General features: G+C 45.2%; 1 protein-coding gene across 1 annotated transcript in view; it reads left to right on the top strand.

Moving 5' to 3' along the window:
• NIPAL2 (NIPA like domain containing 2) overlaps positions 1–10,385 on the top strand; it is a 77,588-nt gene extending 67,203 nt beyond the window's left edge. The window contains exons 7-11 of the mRNA XM_040972725.1: positions 2,576–2,711; positions 4,688–4,776; positions 7,751–7,814; positions 8,829–8,923; positions 10,273–10,385. Of these exons, the coding sequence (XP_040828659.1) occupies positions 2,576–2,711; positions 4,688–4,776; positions 7,751–7,814; positions 8,829–8,923; positions 10,273–10,385 (497 nt within the window). The remainder of the gene's footprint in view (positions 1–2,575; positions 2,712–4,687; positions 4,777–7,750; positions 7,815–8,828; positions 8,924–10,272) is intronic.
• The last annotated feature ends 11,858 nt before the right edge of the window (positions 10,386–22,243 follow it).

Below are 22,243 nucleotides of genomic sequence, written 5' to 3'. Positions count from 1 at the left end.
CCAATAAAAATACTGATTTAAATGATACTTAATGACCTAGAAAATACTGACTGGCAGGCTTGGAGTGGTAGCCTAATAGCTAAAGTCCTTGCTTTGCTTGCACCAGGATCCCATATGGGCACCAGTTTGTGTCCTGGCAGCCCCACTTCCCATCCAGCTCCCTGCTTGTGATCTGGGAAAGCAGTAGAGGATGGCCCAAAGCCTTGGGACCCTGCACCCATGTGGGAGACCTGGAAGAAGCTCCTGGCTTCAGATGGGCTCAGCTCTAGCCATTGCAACCACTTGTGGAGAGAAACATTGAACAGAAGATCTTTCTGTCTCTCCTCCTTTCTATATATCTGACTTTCCAATAAAAATAAATTTTAAAAAAGAAATAAAATACTGACTGGCAATGGAAAACAAGTTCCGAGGTAGCATATGGTGTATACCATATGATTCATATGTTGCGATGTGCATATATTCATACTTACAGAAAAAAAATAATGTGCTCAAATGTTAAAGGTAATTTGGGGATGAATGCTGAGATTACTGGTGATTTTAATTTTTCTTTCCAGGATTGGCACAACTTCACACACACACACACACAATTTAAATAAAATATTTTACAGGTTGTTTTTAAGATGATCATAAATTTTGTTCATATTTCCAGTGCTAAAGGTACCTACTGGCAATATCGAAATGTAGGTTCCTCTAGCCTCTTTTTCGTGCATACTGAAGCATTTACTAATTTTCAGTGTACAACATTAGAATGTTGCTATGTTTTAATGTATTTGCACATATGTTCGTCAGAAACCCTGTCTTTGTCTCTCTCTCTCTCACACACACACACACACACACACACACAAAGCTGCAAATAATGCCAGCCTTGAAGTAACTTGCAGAGTGACAGAAAATGGTAATTAATCATTTGGCGGTTGTGCATGCCTTGAAAATATAATGACTAACTATAGCAAATGATAGTTTGTGTCACAGCTTAGTTAGAAATTCTAGTCTTCTCTCTGGTTTTTGTTAACGTAGAATTTAAAGTCAGATAGTGGCTGCGTTAGCTGACTCACCTCCTTTGCCATCCTGAAGTTCGGGCACTCATGGAATGGTGTGTTCCATTCCTTCTCCACTAATTGTCTCTTTGGGAAACGTGGCAGTTCAGACCACAACACCGTAACCCCCCTGTGCTCTGATTTCAGCAAAATGTTTTAGGTGGCCATCAAGGTCCCTCAAGAGCTAAGCCCAAATTTAAGTCAGCAGGTGGTACACAGATCTCTACAAATACTTTAAAATTCCCAGATGAGATATGAGTGTTGTCAGAATTGGTAGGAAACAGTCAATGGCTCGTCAGAAGACGCTCTGAGATGGCGAGGAGCTGGGTCGCAATGGGCTTCTTTGTGGTACGAGAGGCTCTTTGTTGAGACTGTGTTTAGAATTTCTCGCCAGGCTCCCTCTGCTTCTTACAAATTTGAACCAAAAGAAAATGCCTCCTTTGATGGTGTGCCATGGTACTCTTCAAGTTAAAGTACATTTTCCATTTTTGGGAAAAAGAAAATTATGGAGGGTTCTTGGCTGGCCCTTGCCCACTATTTTAGACATATTCTTCATAAGCACAAATAGAGAAACATTAGCTGTCAAAAAGCCATAAGGAGGAAGTTCCAATACATGGTGACCAGATAAATCAACAGTGCTGGGGGGGAGAGGGGGGGCGTACTTCTGACATTGCCCTTGACTCAGCATTCATTGATGTCATGTAAAGCTGATCTTGGAACCCTCCATGAGCATCAGCTAACTTGGGCAATCATTTGCTCCAGTAACTTCAAGGGTCCTGGGACAGAAAGGAAGCTTTGTCTTCCTCCTCCAAAGTATGGCACTACAGAGAATGCCCCATGCTTCCCTACCCATCCAAACTCATTAAGTCACTTTGCTTCATTGCTTTTTGGAACCCCTGAAACATTTTTTTCCCTCTCTCTCATAATGGATGGATTACTCTTTATCAAAGAAAATAAATAGGTATCCTGTCAATCTCAGATTGCTGGTTGACCCTGAGACATGAGTTCTCAGCTAGTCTCCTGCTTTCCATTATTGTCTTGATCAAAAAGTGTTTGGAAGAAGCTTCTAGGCCTCTGCCAATGGAAGGGCTCACACATAGACCTAGTACAACTCGGGGCACTCCCGAGTGAATTCCTTTTCCCCACCTCTCGTCCCATTGGCTTCCAAGTTTCAGTAAACGTTCACCATTTCCCGTTTAATGTCACATGGCAATCTGACTTTTCTTATTTCCTCTGTTTTCCTCTGTCCCATCCGCAGGTGATCATGCAGCACAGCTGAGGCTGGCCAGCAAGCCTTTTACTCCAGCGGGAAGCAGCAGCCAGTCCACCCAGCAGCTCTTTAATTTCAAGTGCAGCACAACTTGAGCAGCAGGGCCCAATCACATGGCTTATGTCTGACCCTATACCTCTCAGGACAGTTTTCAACCTTAAGGGACAATTGGCATGTTTGCCAGTCTCCCATGTAAATCTAAGATGTTTATTTGCCATGCTCTCCCAAATATGTACTTTATTCGTGTTTTGTTTGTTTTCTCTTTCAGCCTCACTGACTGTTATTTCAGTAAAAGCTGTCTCGGGCATGATCACTTTTTCTCTGATGGATAAAATGCAGCTCACTTATCCCATCTTCTATATCATGTTTATCATCATGATAGCATCTTGTGTTTTCCAAGTCAAGTAAGTTAGCTTCTGCATCCTCACTAATCTTTCAACATTCCTGTGCTTCTCTGAGCATTAATCCTTATTGACTTCAGAGGGTCATTAAAAGGAGATGCAATTGATTTCTAAGAGCCAGAGACCTCCAGTGTATCCCCAGCCAGCATGCCTTGCTCCGTCTTTCGCCTCCAATAATAAGTTTTTACAAAGCCTTGCCTTCATGTCTTCTGAGTTCTGAAGTGCAGCCATAATCCAGCTGAGTGCACTTTGATACTTTCCTGATGCTCTTCTGCTTGTAATTAATATCCATCGTACACAGGTTGTCATTAGCAATAAATCAAAAGGGCGGGTCCACATCCAGGATTGCATTCTAAATATAGGAAACGCATGAACCCTTCACCTTCATTTCTGAGCTCATGCTCATGAGTTGCCCAGAGATGGTCAAAACCAGACGTGTGGCCGGGAGGGAAATCCCTTCCTCCAGTGCTTTGCATCTCAGGCCAGGATTTGCTTTGGGCCTGTGGGACTGCAGAAAGCTTTGTTTGATGTTTCTCCTGGGGGCTAATAGTGGTGACATGGAACCTTTTTTACTTTCTGCTCTTCTCCCTCCCCCACCTCCGTTGGCTCTGATCAGATCTCCTGCGGTTCACCTCAGGACTGTGCCTTTGCCTGCTAGGATCTCCGCGGTTGGCCAGAAAGTTGTCTGTTCACCCCCAGAACACCAGGCCTCATGCCAGTGCCAATGACCAAGTCAGGGCTGGAACTCAGCACGTGAGTGCTTCGCACTGTGGGTGCTGGGAGTTAGTCCAGTTGTCAAGTAGGCTGAGTAGAGACCCTTCTGCAAGGTCTGTGGAGTTGCTGTAGAGATGCAGTGTTGTATTGCTTCCTTAGAACGCTGCGTGTGCTTCTAATATTTGGACCTTTCTATTTTGTCTTTGCTCTTTTTATTTCTCTGAGTTAGTTGGTACTGCCATTTCTTGGAGGCTAAGGGTGATAAGCTTCATTATGCCATGCTTTATGAATTTAAAAGGCAAATGGTATGGAAGGTAAACTTGCATGTTGTCACCCTTATTTCAGACACTGTACCCACCACCTAGTAAAATCAGGGTTCCTCAGAACTGATTGCCCCTTACAATCACTTGCACACGTTTATTTACACATGCATGTGTGCATCCAAGTGTTTGCACGCTTGTGTGTAGTCCACACATGTAAACACACACACACACACACACACACACACCCTTGGGTTCTGAGGATCTGCAGTCCGTGTCCACCTTGTTCCCATACCTGGGTGGCAGCCGCCATGGTTCAGGGGTTTGTTTTATTTTCATTTTATTTTTTTTCTTTTTGGTTTTTTGTTTGTTTTTATCAATTTGTCCAGAGTAGAACTAAGCTTGCAATGCTTTTTCAAAGCACCAGTGGTACAAGTGCCAGTGCTGTCTTAGCAACCAGGCCAGCCTTGGGCAGGGCAGCCCAGTGCAGTTGTAGAGACGTGAATTCCTCTTGGTGGCCGGAGCAGAGAGCCCAGCTCCTACATGTGCTGTGCAGCTGGAGCACCAAGCGCTGGCTTTGAAACATGAACCATTCCTTTGCTTCTCCATCTTCTTTCTTGGCACGTGGCATGTCAATGGATAGCTATACTATTCCCCAGATATGATATTTAACAGATTCTAAGGTCTATTCTAATGAATCAGCCCCAGTGTGATCCTGGGTCCAGCAGCTTGAACCGCTTCCAAGTCAAACTTCTGTGGCCTCGGAATATGATTAATTGCTTTTCATTGTTACTGTTGTTGGTTTAAACAGACCATAAAACCTGACATCTGATCTCATACATCAGATGCAAATAAGCTATGACTGCTGATTGGAAATGCCCTCTCGCTGCACTTCCTCTCCCTTTGTAGTTGTAGCTGAAGAACATGCGTTTCTTAAAGTTATTGTTAGCTGGTTGCTGCACGTCTCTTAGAGCCAGAGCTCCAGCAAGTGCCTTGTACCCCTAGGTTCCTGACCCAAGCCACGAAACTCTACAGCACAACAGTGGTAGTGCCTGTGAACCACATGTTCTTTACGACCAGCGCCATTATTGCAGGTGAGTTTTGGGTTTCTGGACATCCGACATTCCACCACTTCACATACACTTCTCTCTGAGCAATGAGAGAACCAAGCAATCGTTAGGTCCTGTGGTCCCACCCCATGTCTCTGACGTCCTCATGTTACTTTCTGTGAGCGTTGCCCTCTTCCCTTCCCAATCCCCAAGACCATTCAGTCCCACGTTAGATTACTCTCATTATTGGGAGAGCTTTAATTATTGGAAGCTGTCTCCTTCTATTGAAGCTGAAATGAGTTTTCCTTGTGATTTCAAGACATTCAACTGAGTCCTGCCTTCTGAAATCATCCCCGTGAATAATCAAAACAACTGAGAGGTTCCCTTGGTCTCCATCTCCAGGCAAGCCATCCCAGGCCCCTTCACTCTTGCCTATGTGGCCTTGTGTGTCTCGTTCAGAGGATGGGTACCAAACCAACTGCACTATCCAGGGAGAGCCCAACACACAAGGATGGAAATGACTACCCTCACTATTCGGGCCTCTGTTTTTCTTCTACTACAGGCCTTTTCTTTGTATGGATAATTGTTTTACATGACAGACACCATAATGTTAAAACAATGCCTTTGGAGTTTGGTCCTGGAGAGGTTGTCTGGCTAACAGTTAAGACCTCGTCTCCCACCTCCGAGATGTAGGTTTTCTTCCTCAGTTCTGGCTTCTGGTCCCAACTTGCTATAATGTGGATCCTGGGAAGTAACAGTGATGTTTCCGGAAGTTCAATTTCTACTACCCACATAGAAACCTGGAAAGAGGGCCCGGCACGGTGGCGCAAGTGGTTAAAGGTCCTCCCCTTGCACGCCCGGGATCCCATATGGGCGCCGGTTCTAATCCCGGCAGCCCCGCTTCCCTTCCAGCTCCCTGCCTGTGGCCTGGGAAGGCAGTCGAGGACGGCCCAAAGCTTTGGGACCCTGCACCCGCGTGGGAGACCCGGAAGAGGCTCCTGGCTTCAGATCGGCATAGCATCGGCCGTTGCGCTCACTTGGGGAGTGAATCATCGGACGGAAGATCTTCCTCTCTGTCTCTCCTCTCTGTATATCTGCCTTTCCAATGAAAAAATAATAAAAATAAATCTTTAAAAAAAAGAAACCTGGAAAGAGTTTCCAGTTACCCTCTCTCAGCTTTGGACCCGAATTTTGTAGGCCTTTAGGTATTGCGCCAGAGGATAGAATGCTGTGTCTGTTTCTCTCTTTCTCTCTCCCCTCTGCCTTCTTTCGAAGTAAACTAATTAGTTTTTTAAAACTTGGTCCAAATTAAAAATATAACAGATTTAATTTGATATTGTAATTCCCTCATTCACTGACTTATTTAATGCTTTTATCACCTTATGTTAGAGGATCCTTTCTCAATGTCAACTTACTGTATTTTGGAGGTAATTGGCACATCACTTTTATTGTAAGACAAAGAATGACTGCCAGTGGAAATTTTTTTTTTAAAGATGTGTCTCATTCAACTTGAAAGTTAGAACAGCTGGGATGGAGAGACAAAGAGACCTTCTATCTGCTTGTTCACTTTCCAAAAGGCCTTAGAGGCCATGACTGGGCCAGGTCAAAGCCAGGAACCAGGAATTCTCCAGTTCTCCCACATGGGCACAGATTCCCAAGGCTTTGAACCATCCTCCACTGCTTTCCCAGGCACATTAACAGAAAGCTGGATTGGAGGTTGAGCAGTTAGAAGTCAAACCAGAGCCTTGTGGGCAATTTTTAAAAGTAATGAATACATTTTCTGTTTCCCAAAATTGGCTCTTATATTTAAGTAAAAAAAAAAAATTATACCCCAAACCATCTAATTTTTTAGCATTTTGCTTAGTTTTTTTTTAAATGAGAAAAAATAGTGCACAATGCTGTGCTCTAGAATTATTAGAAAAGAAAGATAAGACTGAAAAAGAGTTCCCGGCATGGCATACAGCCTTGTAGTTCATGTGAATAGGAAGTGTAAAGAATGTAGTTCCCACAAGCAGAAAGGCTTCGAGGAGAACCAGTAGGGCCGGGTGGTAATACTCAGCTCATGGAGTAATTGATGAGTCAAAAAGGTTAGGACTTTCTGGGAGCAATCTCAGTGATGTCACTGGAGTGTTGTTCATTTCTCTCCCCTGCCTCCATCATTAGGCTGGAAGAGGGCATTTGCTATAACAGGTCACCTTTTGGGCTACCCACATTCTATTCCAGAGCACCTGGTTCGAGTGTTTAGTCTCTACTTCCAAAGCAGCTTCCTGCTAATCTGCATATGGGAGGCAAGAGATGACGGCTCAAGCACTCAGATTCTGGCCATCCTTAGGGAAGTCCTAGTTGAGTTCCAGAATCCAGGTTTTGGGCTAGCCCTGTTCTATTGCAAGCATTTGATAATTAGAGTTTGATTTTCTTACAAATCCCAATGGGAAATTACTAGACTGGATCAGAAAGTTCTGCTTACAAAAGTTATGTCAGGGAGCCAACAGGTAAAAGCTGTCACTTGCCACTTACAATGCCAGCATCCCATATAAGCGCCAATTTGTGTCCCAACTGCTCTACTTCCTCTCCAGCTTCTTGCTAATGGCCCAGGAAAATCAGTGGAAGACGGTCCAAGTCCTTGAGTCCCTGAAGCCACATAGGATATCTGAATGGAGCTCCTGGCTCCTGGCTTCTGGTCCAACCCCAACCATTGTGGCCATTTAGAATGAACCAGCACATGAATCTCATTCTCTATATCTCTCTGTCTCTTTCCATAGATCTTATGTTCAAATAAGTAAATAAATATTTTTAAAAGATTATATCAGTTGTGTTGATTGTATAATATTGGTAATCACACTATTGGGAATAATTTGAAATATTAGGTATGGAAAGTAAATTTCTAAAAATGAAACTATTCAATGTTCATTCTAAGAATAACTCTACTTAGAAGAATTATGTCTTAGTATAATTTTTAAAAGAATGTGTAGTTATTATAAATGCCCTAAAGTTAATTTTGTCTTTTCTTTCCATATAGGTATCATATTTTATCAGGAATTTCTTGGTGCTGCTTTTCTGACTGTATTTATATATCTTTTTGGGTGAGTAAATGCCTCAGAGATGAAGTATGTGAAATTCTATTACTTTTATATAGGATTTTTGGCATTGTACCTGAGGTATAGAAAATTGGAAACTAAGATAGGAAACATATTTCAACTTACCCCACACAGGGCCTCCATGACTTTGCTTTTGATTTAGGTGTCCTCCTGAGGGTTCTGAAACTTGGGAGATGTTTAGTTCTATCCAAAAAATCAAGACAAACCCCCCAGCCCTTGTGGGTCCACTTCACGGCATCACTAAACTGTGTCAAACCCAACACATTCTTGGGCTCCCTTATGTTAGGTCTCAACCAGAAAAATCAGAGATGCCCCCTGGAGTCACCCAGAATAAAAGGCCAAAATAGGGGCAGATCTGTTTGCTATATCATTGTGCCAAGCCCTCCATGAAGGGCGAAGGGGAAAACTTTGTCAGCATATCACCAATGTATAGAGGAGACTGTCAGCTCCAACTGGCTCTCCTATAATGCTTGGCTGCTTCTTTAGCTGGTAGTCCACATGGCTGCTGTTCCACAGACTGAAGCCTAGATCATCTTCAGCATAGGAAACCATCTATCTAGAGAATTCGATTTCATCAGACATTTGGGTGAGGCCAAACTTTTGGGGTCTGGAAACCATGACTGCTCTTATGGCCAAGGACAGGAAATTTCTTAAAAAATTAAAGAACAATTTTTTTTTCACTCATGGTGCCTGCCAGTAATGGGTCTGGGCGGGCATGGGTAGAAAACGAGACCTGGTGTCTACTCCTCTGGGTGAGAGCCTGAATTCGACTCCAGATGGTAAAAACCTGGGGCAGAGATACATTGGAGGTTGTCCAAGCCTTGGTTCTGGGTACAAATATTATTGGTTACAGCAATTAAGACAAGTTCTAGGCAACTTACCATGAGAAACAGGATGAACAAGACAGTGGAATGTATGCCATCATGGAGAGTAAGGAACTCCGTTATTTAACACTGTAAGCTGTTTCAGTGTTTCTCTATTCATATTTTTTTCTTGCAGGTGTTTTCTGTCATTCCTTGGCGTGTTTTTGGTCACAAGAAATCGAGAAAAGGAACATCTGCAACAGTCTTATATTGACTTTGGAAATATTCCTGGTAAAGTTCTATATTCTTTCATTCATAGTAGGGAATTCTATCCTTATAAATTAATCATTGCTGGCACATTCTTTTGAGTGTTAAGCTAATATAAAACAATTCTTTACCCTCAAAACTGTACATCTAATGATGAAACCAGATTCTTTTTTGTGTAGATGATAAGTTATTCAATGTCCTTTTTTACCAGAACCCTTGAGGATATAAAGTAACTGACTGCTTTCTGATTTTAGGAGATTTCCTCTTCGAGATTCCTTAAATTAGAAAAGGATAGGGAAGGGACTGAGAATGACCCCCCACCAACAGACCCCTGCCCCCCAGGGTAACCCTGCAGAGGAACATCTAAGGGTCAAGGATTTGGCAGCTAAGGGATAGAATTCCTGGGGAAAACAGGTGGCTTGTGCACTGTGGTGCTGGGAGTGACATACATAGATCCATAACCAAAACATAAGTGGCTTCTTTCTCCCTCCTCTCCCCTTAGCTTGCTCACTGCGGAAGTTGGGCTAATAGGCACCGCCTTTTCAGCTCTCACTGAGAGGTAGCTCATGGAGTAGACCAAATTGTTCAACTATGCCTTGCCCACCCATCTCAAGTCTCCAGCTTCGGAGACACTCACATGGCTTCCTCCACCATGCTGAAAGCACTACATCTTTGAAGCAAAAACCATGAAAGCCTCATTCTTTCTTGGCCTGGGAGAGTAAGTCCCTAAGGAATGGATTCTGTGCTCCTGTTGCCATTTGAACCATCTATCTGATCAACCAAGGGTGTTCAGTGCATGAACTGGAGCCCAAGGCCAAGGTGTACATTATAAATGACTTGTATGGAAATCAAGCTTACTTCCATTTAACTCTGTTTTCCATTTCACAACACCCTATGCATCTGATCCATCCCAGTGTGACAAGCCACCTGCCAGGTCCAAGGAGTCTTCCAACAGTTCATGGAGATTGTGTATTATTTTTTTATTTCATTTCTCCTGAACTTTTTGATAGACCCCGCTGATCAGACTAAACATGGGAAAGAAGACAAAACACTGGAGAGACCGGCTTGGAGATGAGTGCCTGCCTTGTGTGAATCTGCAGGCTGACCTAACTTGACTTCCATGCCCAGCCTAGCAGATGCTGTGGGTGGGAGAACCACCTGCCTCACATCAGCCGTGCGTGTCCCCCATCAAGCAGCACAGTCCCGTGAGCCTTTGCTTCTTGATTTTTATCTTCTCTGTTTAAAGGCTGACCACATCATATTAAGAAAAAAAAGAGCAATAAAATGTGGCCTAGATAGAGGGGAAATCATTAAGACATATTCTTCTGTAAGAGCTCTGAAGTTTTTTTTTTTTATGATTATGATCTCCGCAGGGAAACAAATATTGGACAAAATACAACAGGATTCAAATGGCTTATCCTATGGAACTTTGCCTGATGGAAGTGACTCAACAAAGAGCCAAAGTGGAGAGAAGAAAGAGGCCTAAAATGCCGAGAGGGGTGGCTCTTGGCCTGATATTCAATACCACCTTTTTAAAAAATTGCACATGTTCAATTTGTGTCAGCAGCTATTTCATGCTGACATGTGCTAGCATTCGTTTCAGTCCTCCCCTGACACCCCCACCCCGACTCAGCGTCTATGAACAGTCGTGGCCTTTCTGAGCTCTGACAGTCTAATGTTCTTGTGAAATGTAACACAAACACACTGCACCTCTCCCCTGATGAGCCTCTAACCAGCTCCACCTTAATGAGTGTCTGGCTGCTGGGGCAGGAATGTCACACAAAAGCGGGCACTCGCCATTTGGCTGTAGGACATGGAGTCTCCCATGTGGCTTGTGGTGTCAGCTGCCTGACTTTTAAGAGACTCCTCAGCCCTTTGGCCTTCGTCCTAAGTAAAAGGCTTGAGAGCGTTTATTTTCTTTTTTTCCAGAACCTTCTTCTAAACACCTTGCCATAGAGGTCTCACCTTTCAATTCCTCAATTAAGATATCTTTTCTGAGAGCTATCGCTATTAGAATTTATAGATGCTGTTCTGTGATGGTAGATGCCAGGGCTAAAAGACCTTCACTAGTGCACTTTGGAAACCTTAAAGAAAATTAGCAAATTTTAGAATTAGAAATTGTTCTCACTTTAGCAGCCCATCTACAAAAACTGGAAGACTACAGAGAAGATTAGCATGGCCCCATGTTGGAATAACATGAAAATTCATAAAGCGTTTTAAAAGGATCAGGATCAATGTTTGCTCAATTTTTTTAATAAAAAAAAATATAGAATGGTGATGTTTTCTTTACCTGGATGGACCTGTTATACTTTAAATGAAGAAGAATGTCATATCTTGTGGTTTTATATTTGCTTTTATCTGGTCTTATGATTAATCATTATGTTACTATGTTTTAACTCTGAAAACAAATCTCCAAAAAATGACTTTTAAATTTTTAGTAACATTTTTCCCTATACATCATTTCTTTCCCAAAGTCACTGTTTCCGGTTCTCTAGCTTGTTCTGGGTGAAATGAGTTAGGATTCAAGAACTGAATCTGAGCCCTTGAAGTCTGTGGACATAAACAGAGCCTGATGGTCAAAGCTGAGCCAAGGGGAGCCCCTGTGCTGCCCGCCCCACGGCTCTGCTGCTGCATGTAACCACGTCTCCAGGGACGTAACACTCACAGGTGGAACCCACAATAATGTCTGTTACTACCTGAGATTTACATGAGAGACGACCTTCACCACAACCAGCATTCAGTAATCCGTGTCCTTCCTGCAGTTCCCAGCCTGCACGTCACTCCAGTATTGTTATAGCCAGTCCTCTTGCCCTGCGTGGGTTGTCTAACCCAGAGCCAATGAGACTGTATTCTTTGTGCTTTGTCGTGAGCTTCATTCCTAGCCAGACAGTCCCAGCCTGGCCTCAAAGGAGAAATTTGAATCCATCACCCATGAATGAAAAATAACCCCAAACCCACATGTGCCTTCTGATCTCCTACTAATCATTCTTGCCATTGTACAAAGTGTCCCATTAATTCAGATTAAATGGTCATACAGATCATTTCAGGCATGTCTTAATGAATGAGGCCAGTATATTAGTCCTGGAAGGCTCAGTTGAGCAGCATGTCTTACACCTCAGACAAAAAGCGACAAGGTCGAAGAGTTGTCTTTGAAGTAGGACTGCACTTCTAACTACAGGGCATGGTTGTGAACACTGTGGAATTTTGCACAAACACAAGCATAATGCCGGTACTTTAGTAGCAGGCAACATTTGCATCTATTAGAAGTTTTGAGAAATGACAATACACATCTAAGCAATCCAGCAATGCTTGCAAAGTCCAGGTGACACAGAAAATATATTGAACTCATTTTACTTTCCATGTTACTGCTCCAACATAAGAAAAATGGGAGTTTTAGTTGTCCTGTCATATAAGAGTTTTTAAATTATGCATTGCAAGACAACCAAAACTAACTTAGTCATCCTTTTGGCATGGTGAGTTGGGAACCTTCAGCCAGCACCTGGCTTAACTCTGACTGTTTTTCTAGACCACGGGTGGGCAAACTTTTCAAATAAAGACCAGAGGGTAAATATTTTAGGGATTTGCATTGTTATAGGCAGTGTACAATCAACTCTGCTGTTGTAACACAAAAGCAGCCATACGCTTGTGAATGTGTAAGCATGGCTATGTGCTAATAAAACTTCTATTTACAAAAATAGGTTATAGTTTGCCAACCTCAGGTTTAGACTCTTCTGCCCTTGTTGTACACTTTCTGTCCTGTTCCTTGAACACTGAACAGTTTAAAAAGTGAGATTTTGTGATTCCTGACAAAACAGGTACTGTGGGAGCGTGGCTAAGTGTCTCATCATTGACATTAGGCTCTTCTTGCTGGCGTAAGATATAATTGGAAGTAATGAAATCATTCTCAGGGTCTGAATTCCTCTCTTTTGAAGCCAGTTGTTCTTCTGTGAACACACTGACGTATTGAAAGACTCCCTCCAATATCCCAGGTTGATAACGGCTTTGGAAATGAGAAACTGTTACCTCTTGTCTAGTAAATGAAAGCAGAGGTCTTTGCTGTCTGATTGTGTTTCTGTGTTCATGGTTGCCTTCCCTATTAGGATAATACTTTTATGACCAGCAGTATTTGAAAAGTCATACAATAAAAAAAATGTCTCAAGCAGCGGCTCAGAATGCCTTCTCCACTCCCACACTCCTGCAGATTCTATTTTGTGGCAAGGCAAGAAAGAGAAAAGACAGATTTCGTGGATTAGTGCAATTTTAGTGCTATTAAAGAGTCATGGTGATAATGTGTAAGTTTGGCTCCAAAGGAAGCAGGTGCAATGATGGACACGGCTCAAAGGAACAGACACACTGAGCCAAGCGCCTGCAGCCAAGAGCCCTTTTTGTTTGCCTCGTTTCAAAGCATGGGGTTCCTCCAGGAATGGTGACTGCACACACTGAAGTCTCCCTCATGCTTGCCAATTGAATAGTGATATGATGGACATAAATGCAGCAGTTACTAAAATGAACCTTCCCAACACCCTTCCAGGCTGCTTTAATTCCGTGGCTGGTTACCGAGGCGCTCCTCGAACCGGGCAGCTGCAAACCTAATGCACATGTTTGGCACCAGCGACCACGAGTCTTTTAGCGAGGTTGCTAGATAAACACCACACATTTTGAGCTATTAGAACAAGATCTCAAAATTGAACCCAACATGATTGTGCAGGGAATTTAGAAGCTGCTTCTAATCGTTAGACTCATCAACAGTCTGGCTCTTATTATGACCATCTTGAAGTTTAAAGAAGAAAAAATTCCACACATACACAGTTTCCATGCAAATATAGACCAGTCTTGAGCTATTAAACATAGTGTTTTAGTAATTGCGGTAAATGCAAGGAAGGGCCTTCCCACCCAGAAATTCTTGAGTCTGTCCCCTCTCTCACCAGCCTCAGGGCACCACACAACATGCTGTCCTGTGCCAGGAGAGCAAATCAGTTACAGGACTGTGGCCCATCCAAGGGAATTTTTTTGTTTTTCTAGAGATGGAGGAAATGCTTCTTTCAATGTTGGTCCTTAGTGAGAGTTAATGAGTCCCAACTGCTACGTAAAAGAAGAAATATCAACCCCAGTATCAAATAAATGTGGTGTTTCGGTGTGCACCAGCTGGACCAGGTGCTGCCCAGAGTTTCACAGAATTCCAGGCAAGATGTAAGATAGTGTCGGTGTTCCAAGCCAGAACCGTCCCCCAAGAGAGCTGGCAAGTGCAGAACGAAGAAGGAGCTCGCCCGTCTCTGCTGGGGCCAGTGTGTGTGGACCAGAGCCACTTCGCACATTCGATCCTCTCCTTTCCAGACGTGGGCCAGCCCTGCCAGCGTGTTTGCATCTCGCTTTCGGGACCTTTTTCTTCATGTCTCTAATTTGAAAACCAGCCTCAGAAATGTTTTGAGGTCTGGGTGCTACTGCCCCAATGCAAAGCGTTCTCCTAAACCTTCTAAGTGCTGTGCATCACAGAGGAGATAGAGCAGCCCAAGAAGTTTCAATCCAGAGCCTTGATGCAGGGTGATCTGCCTGATTATAGACTATTAACCCAGTTTCCATCTGCCTGAAGCTTAGCAGATATTCATTCATTCACTCAGACATAATTTGGTCACCTGCAACTTTGAAGGTAGTATGTTCAATCTGTTTTTAGAAATAGGCTTTATCTTTTAGAGCAGTTTGGGGTTCCCAACATATCAGAGAGGAAGGTGCTGCGATTTCTCATCTATTTCCTGTCCCCAACATGTGCCCAGCTTCCCCATGAAACAACCTCCAGCAGAATGATAAATTTATTCCCACTGAGGAACCATACACTCATGCATTATAGTCATCCAAACCCCCAAGTTTATAGTAGGGCTCGCACATGCCGTTGTACATTTTATGGGGTTGGATAAATGTGCAATGATGTGTATCCACCATTATAGTATCCCACAGAGCAGCTTCATGGCTCCAAAACCCTGTGGTGCCTCTCCTTCATTCTCTCTACCCAGACCCTGGTAACCACGGATCTTTCTGCTGTCTCCGTAGTTTAATCTTGTCCAGAGTGTTGGACGCATACAGTATGCAGCCTTTTCAAATTGACTTAGTAGTATGAACTGAAAGCTTCTCAATATCTTATCCTTTCTACTTTGATAACGCATTTCTTTTTAGTACCAAATCTTTTTATTACCAAATCAGATTCCGTTGTCTGGACATACGAGAGCTTCTTTGTCCATTTGTGTACTGAGTAACATATTGGTTGCTGCCAATTTGGCAATTTAATTATTAAGACTATATATATAAGATATATAAAATATATGTAAGAATATATAAAAAAGAATATATGTGTATAAGATATATATTTAATTATTAAGAATACATATATATTCCTAATATATGTATATTCCAGCTCTACAGGAAGAGGCTGTGTAGTCAGAGAAACATCAGCTATCATTTATCAAGCTTTTATGATAAGCCAGGCCCTGTGCTAGAAATTCTACTGTGTCCGCCATTTAGTTCATCTTAAAGTTAAAAAAAATATTGTCATTGACTGATTTTCACACCAGTATGTCCTAAGTTCCAAAGACTTGGTAATAAAACATGAAGTACTTTTAGGTGGGGGGAAATCTCACAGTTCAAAAAAATTCGTATTTGTACTCCAACAGGATAGAAAAACCAAGACAGGAGGTAGGGCAAGAACTAGGATAAAACAAATTGAAAAAGACACCTAGGGCACAATGAAAATCTTGCTTTCAGGATGGTGAGAGTGCCAGGCCTGCATTTGCAGAGCTCTGGGCATGAATGCATTCTTAAAGCTTGTGACCTACATGTGTTTCACTGTGTCCTGGCTCTGGCAAAAAGAGTGAGTGACCTGACCTGTGTCATACAGCCAGTGAGTGGCAGAGTGAGGAAGCCAGGATGCCTAACTCTATAACCCACATGCTTCCCACCAGCTAAAGTGCTTCCCTCCACAGTAAATGTCAGAAGATTTGAACAAGGACCATAGGACCTCAGAGGAGTTAGTCATTGGCCAAGGGCACAGTCTGCAAAAGCAGTGGGGAGTAGGGCATGTTAAGTGGTGGCCCAAGCACAAGACCAGGGGCTGGAGACAGGCCTAGTAGGGAACCTCCAGGACTCCCATGCTGGGCCACTGCATCTACGGTGAGCGTGAGAGCTGGGACTGGGTGTGAGCGTGATCTGCTAATGCAAAGAGCCAGAGTCGGTATGGGCCAGACAGGCTAGGCCACCTGACAAGTGTAGGACTGGGTGCAAACCGTGTCAGGCTGGACACCAGTACCTCCTGGCAGGCACAAAATCCAGGGTTGGGAACATGCTTGGAAGGGAAACTGTGAGCATTCCCCTGCTAGGCTATACCTACCACTGGTGAGCATGAGAACCAGGATTGGGCACAGATCATGCTGAACAAGGTTGCAGCACCTGTCTGCATATGTGTGGGGCAGGTGTGGGGATGGGTTGAGCTGAGCTAAGATGCAGCACCCAGAGTTATGCACAAAAGCCAGATGGTAAGCAGGCTGGGCTGGACTAGGACACAGCAGAGACTTGTTTGAATGAGCACCAACTCTGTGGGAGGCTGGCTGTTCTGGGCCACAGTACCCGTTGGTTCACGTAAGATATGGGGCTGGGACAGAACTGGCCAGGCAGCTGCATCCATCGGTACGTGCATGGACTTGGTGCGGGTGGCAGACCAAACCTGACAGTACACTGACTGGCACATACCAGAGTTAAGTCTTACCCCAGGTAAGATTTCTTGGGGGCCTCCCCAGCTACATCACTGGACTCAGACCCTGGACACAGGGAAAATCATGAGATGCATGATCTGACCTTGGAGTGCATGTATCAGAACTCGGCCTCCTCAATTGCTGACACCTGTGCAGTGGACAACATGCCCAAATGCACAAGGAGGACATGTGCCAGCTCATCTAGGTCAACAGGGGACGTCAACTACCTCATGAGAGGATGAAAAGCAGAGCTGGTTGAACAAGTTTTGTAGCATGTTCTTGGGTCTGTGGATGCACTAAGGGACTTGGTCAAGCAACAGACCTTGGAAAGATTTTTTCAACCCTGGAGCAATAAAATGAACAACTTCTCAGAACTATCAAAACTGCTCAAGTAACACCCTCTGGACAGTCTTTCCCACATCGGGGGTCTCTAAGGCGTCATCAAATGACCATCCCCTCCCCCATCCCCGGATACTGATGTAGTTTGACAGCAAAGAGCAGGCCCCCTCCCCCTCCTCCCCTGTGGACACAGGGGGAAAAAAGAACACCCACCTCCCTCCATGCCTCAATTCTCCCCACCCTAGATGGAGGCCCACATGGACATACATCCCTCTCAACTATGTAAACAATATGAAAAAAAAATTTTTAAATGAATAAAATTCGCTTGTATTTAACTGTTCTAATAAAAATAAAATACATGGTGACCCAAAATGTGAGTTCACCTCTGAAACCCTTGGAGCTTGTGAAGCAACCCTATTTGTGAACAGGCTCTTTGCCAAAGTCATGGAGTTGAGGTTCTTGAGATGAGATCATCCTGGATGATCTTGAATGCCTGTCAATCCCTAAGTGTCCATCTAAGAAAGAGAGACAAGATACAGACATGCAGTGACAGCCCCCAGGAAGACCAAGCCAGGGGCAGAGACTGGAGCCACAGACCCACAGCCAAGGAGTTTCTGGAGACAATACCCAGGAGGACACAAGGAATTCTTCTGCCCTAGAGCCTTCAGTGAAAGTGCTGCCTACATCCACCTTGATTTCGGACTTCTGGCTCGCAGAATTGGGAGGGAGGGAGTTTCTATTAGTTCAAGCCACTGAGCGTGCTGTTTGCTGCAGCAACATTAGGATATGGGGTATGAGTATAGAGATTGCTCTGCTCTCTCAAGCACATCAGAATTTGACCACTGATGGACGCCTCGTGAGCAAAAGAGACACAGAGTAGCTTGAAGGAAGCTCAGGAGCATCTGAAACATGGGTCGTGTGAAGAGAAAGATGATGCAACAAGAACAAAAATGGGGGGAGGCACCTGAATGGTTGGCTGTTTTATTGAGTCAGGAGTTTAGGATTGATTTGGAAAATCAGTGATGGTGTTAACTTCATTTCTAGAGACACAGGGTGGACATAAAGATACTACCAGTATCTTCAAAATTACTTCTCAAGGCCACTGTGTGGGGTAGCAGGGAAATCCACCACGTCTGTCGCCAGCATCCATTAAAGGCACCAGATCGAATCCAGGCCACTTTACTTATGATCCAGCTCCCTGCTGATGACCTGGAAAAACCGGGAAAGGTGACCTATTTGGGGCCTTGCCACCCATGTGGGAGACCTGGGTGAAGCTCCTGGCTCCTGGTTTTTGATAAGTTTTTAATTTTTCTAAACATGTGTTTGAAAAACAGACAGGCAGAAACCAAGAGGCAGAAGGCTCTCCCCCTACTGATTCCCTCCTCAAATACCTGCAACAGCCAGGGTCGGATCAGGCAAACGCCAGGAGCCTTGAACTCACCTCTACCTCCCCCATGAGTGGCAGAGACCCAACTACTTTGCATTGCCACTGCTGCCTCCCAATGTGACAGTGAACAGGAAGCTGGAATCAAGAGCAAATGGGTCTTGAACCCAACATGCAGTTGTCTCAAATGGCGTCTTAACCACCGAGCTGAGCAGCCCACTGCATGAGCCCAGTTTCATGACATTTTCTCCCGCAACTCCATGAATTATTTGCAGTTGATATTAGATAGCAAAATCAATGCTAAGCAGTGATGATTGAATTTCAGCCTTACATTTGTGACCCGTCACATTCTACCAGAAATACTAAATGTAGGTGTGGGCCACAGGTTGGGCAGGGACCTGTGAAATGACCTCAGGGAGAAAACCTGTGCCCAGAGTAGGTGATGCTGGACCATCCAGAGCCTCACACTCCAGAATTTGAGCTGAGAGCGTGGAGAGAGCCAAGGAGTGGAGAATGCGAGCTGACACCTGGGGTTCCCTGGAGAGCTCGAAGGGAGGAGAGGCCAACAAAAAGGGGCTGGCAAGCCAAGCTGTTCGGTTTCCTTAAGGTACAGGGGAGAGGAAATCATGAGTGTAAAAGAGCCAAGAGCCTCATCTGTTAGTAAAGGAAGGCTAAGTAAGAAAATATCAAATGCTGTGAGACAGAGTGACCAGGGTGCCGCTCTCCGCCAGGAGCTACCTAGTATCCTAGGCCAATGACGAGCAAGCCCTGTAAGCACCCTGTTTGAGAGCTACAAAAATCAAGAGAGATCTTCCATCTACTGGTTCACTCCCCAAACGCCCATGATGGCCAGGGTGAGGCTAGCCCAAATCTAAGAGCCAGAGGTAAATGCAGGCCTCCCTTGTGAGTAGCATAAACGGACCGTGGTGGCACACAGAGAGGCACCTTCAAACAGTGCGCCCCTAACCTCAGGCTCCTAACAACCCCAACCTCAGCTAGAAACTCTGGTGCCAACTGGGGGCTCCTCAGCCCTGCCTCAGTGAAGAGGGTAGGCACCTTCAGGGAGCCTGGCCCACGATGCCTGTCTTCCCCCCTAGTGGCCTGGAAGGGTTTTACGGGAACATCCTGGGATGCTGACCGCTGTCCAGAGCATGGCGGAGCTCCATCCTGCTTCGCAGCTGCTCATGGGAAAACCAGCTCCCTGCGCAGGAGGACAGAGCTGTCCCCCCAGGGCCCAGGGCTTGCCTCGCTGGCCGTTCCACCGGGGCCTTCTCTAAGGCAAACCACCTGTTTCCTGCCTGAGCAGAGCCCAGAGCCTTCCAAAGGGCTCAGCGAGAAAGAAACACATCCAAACCACCGCTGAAGAATGACGACCTTGGCACAGCCTCTGCTTCTATTTGTTGTTCACTAAGGAGTTTTGTAGAATCCAGACTCATTTTCCACTGAAACAAGGGAAAGTAAAGACGGCACCGAATAAAAATAGCTTCCTGGCACTTCCTGTTTACTCAGCCCTCGGCGCTCTCGGGCCCCCGGGGGCTTCGCTGGCCATCTGGATGTTTCGAAAGCCTCTGCACTGAACGCGGGCAGCTTAGCTCTGCATTCCCTTCTTTCACATTTCTGCTTTCCTTTGGTTCTGTGTAGGTGACTTGGGGCAGGGAAGGTTTGCGCAGCTTGTTTCCTAAAACCTCCTTTTTTTTTTTAAGATTTATTTATTTATTGGAAAGTCAGATATACAGAGAGGAGGAGAGACAGAGAGGAAGATCTTCCGTCCAATGATTCACTCCCCAAGTGAGTGCAATGGCTGATGCTATGCCGATCCAAAGCCAGGGGCCAGGAGCCTCTTCCGGGTCTCCCACACAGGTACAGGGTCCCAAAGCCTTGGATGGTCCTCGACTGCCTTCCCAGGCCACAAGCAGGGAGCTGGATGGGAAGTGGAGCTGCCGGGACCAGAACCAGCGCCCATATGGGATCCCGGTGCGTTCAAGACGAGGACTTCAGCCACTAGGCCACGCCGCCGGGCCCAAAACCTCCTTTTTCTAACCCTTTGTATTGGGAGACAAGATCGTGGGATGCTCTCAGCCTCTCATTTCATTATCCGTGGCCCTCTGGGCTGTGGGGGCCACAAGCAGGTGCTGCCAATGCAAAAGTACTACCAGAGCCAGCATGATAGCTCAACGGGCTGATCCTTGTCCTGCACCTGCCAGCAGTCCATACGGGCACCAGTTTGTGTCCGGCCTGCTCTACTTTCCATCCAACTTCCTGGTTGTGGCCTGAGAAAGCAGCAGAAGATGGTCCAAAGTCTTGGGACCCTGAACCTGTATGGGAGAGCCAGAAGAAGTTCCTGGCTCCTGGTTTCAGATCAGCTCAGCTCAGTTCCAGTTATTGTAATCATCTGGGGAAGGAAACAGTGAGTATTAAATCATTCTGTCTCTTCTCTCTGTAAATCTGCCTTTCCAATTTAAAAAAAAAAAATTAAGGCATGGAAAGAGGGCATCTGGGGCTTGACCCCAAATAACATGCTGTCCTTGAGAAGAAGGGAAATAAGAGATCAGAGTGGGCCATTAGGTGATAAGACAGGACAAAGTTATCCAAACACACTGAACAGGGATGCCCCAGACGTCAGGCCTGACAGTATTGCTACGACTCCGAATCTTTGCCTAAAGTCAGGCAGACCTCTGCCAGGAGGCCTGATGGCTGAACACACCAGTCATAGGCGGGCTCAGGGGTGCCAGGACCAGGCTGCAGCCCACTGTTGGGCCTCTGCCCGCAGCCCCGTTGCTGAACACGTTCTCTGTCTCCAGAAGCCATGCCAGCAGCCTTGCTGTCTTCTCTGACTCTTGTACCACAACAGTGAAGCTCAGAATGGAAAAACATTTTTTCTGACACAGCCCTACGTGTCTCTCCATGAAAAAGATGGCACACCAGCTGGGGCTGGTGCACCAGCTTTTATGAATGACGGACAGGGCAAAGCAGATTTGTTTCATTTCTATAATTAAAACTGGATGTGGGCCTGGTGCAATAACCCAGTGGCTAAAGCCATTGCCTTGCAGGCACTGGGATCCCATGTGGGCGTCGGTTCATGTCCCAGCTGCTCCACTTCCCTTGCAGCTTGTGGCCCGGGAAATCAGTGGAGGATGACCCAAAGCCTTGGGACCCTGCACCTACAAGGGAGACCCAGAGGAGCCTCCATAGCTCCTGGCTTCAGATCGGCTCAGCTCCGGCTATTGAAACTACTTGGGGAGTGAAACAGCGGATGGAAAATCTTCCTCTGACACATTTTGTCTATAAATCTGACTTTCCAATAAAAATAAATAAATCTAACAACAACAAAAGAGAAGTACCGTTGCATAGATTGCTCTCTAAAACCATCAAAATGAACTCCATGCTGGTCTTGAAGAGAAGCGACACACATTGAGAGAAGAACCAACCCAACAGGCTACTTCAAAGCACTTAGGGACTGAGTAACACCGCGCCCCCCCCAGAAACCCATGCTGAAGCCCCTATCACATGGCCTTATTCAGGACAAGGGTCTTTTCAGAGGAAATCAAGGAGAATATGGGGTCACCATCAGGGACTGATGTGTTGGCCTGGTAGTTAAAAACACCAGTTAGGGCACTGGATTCCATAGCACACAACATGAGTGAAAGAACCAGTCTGGCTCCTGAGTCCAGCTGCTGCTCAGGTGGACCCTGGGCAGCAGCAGGTGATGGCTCCAATGACTGGGTCCCTGCCGCTCGTGTGGGAGACTTGGATGAAACTCCTGGTCCCCAGCTTTGGTACGGCCCAGTGCTGGCTGTTACGGCTATCTGGAGAGTGAACCAGAGCATGGGAGACACCTGTCTGTAGCTCTGGGACTCTGGCTTTCAAAATAAATACATTTTTTTT

Source organism: Ochotona curzoniae, unplaced genomic scaffold (genome assembly GCF_017591425.1).
Source record: "Ochotona curzoniae isolate NIBS_2020 unplaced genomic scaffold, NIBS_Ocur_1.0 contig_2318, whole genome shotgun sequence".
Lineage (NCBI taxonomy): Eukaryota > Metazoa > Chordata > Mammalia > Lagomorpha > Ochotonidae > Ochotona > Ochotona curzoniae.
This window is presented reverse-complemented; position numbering and strand designations above follow the sequence as displayed.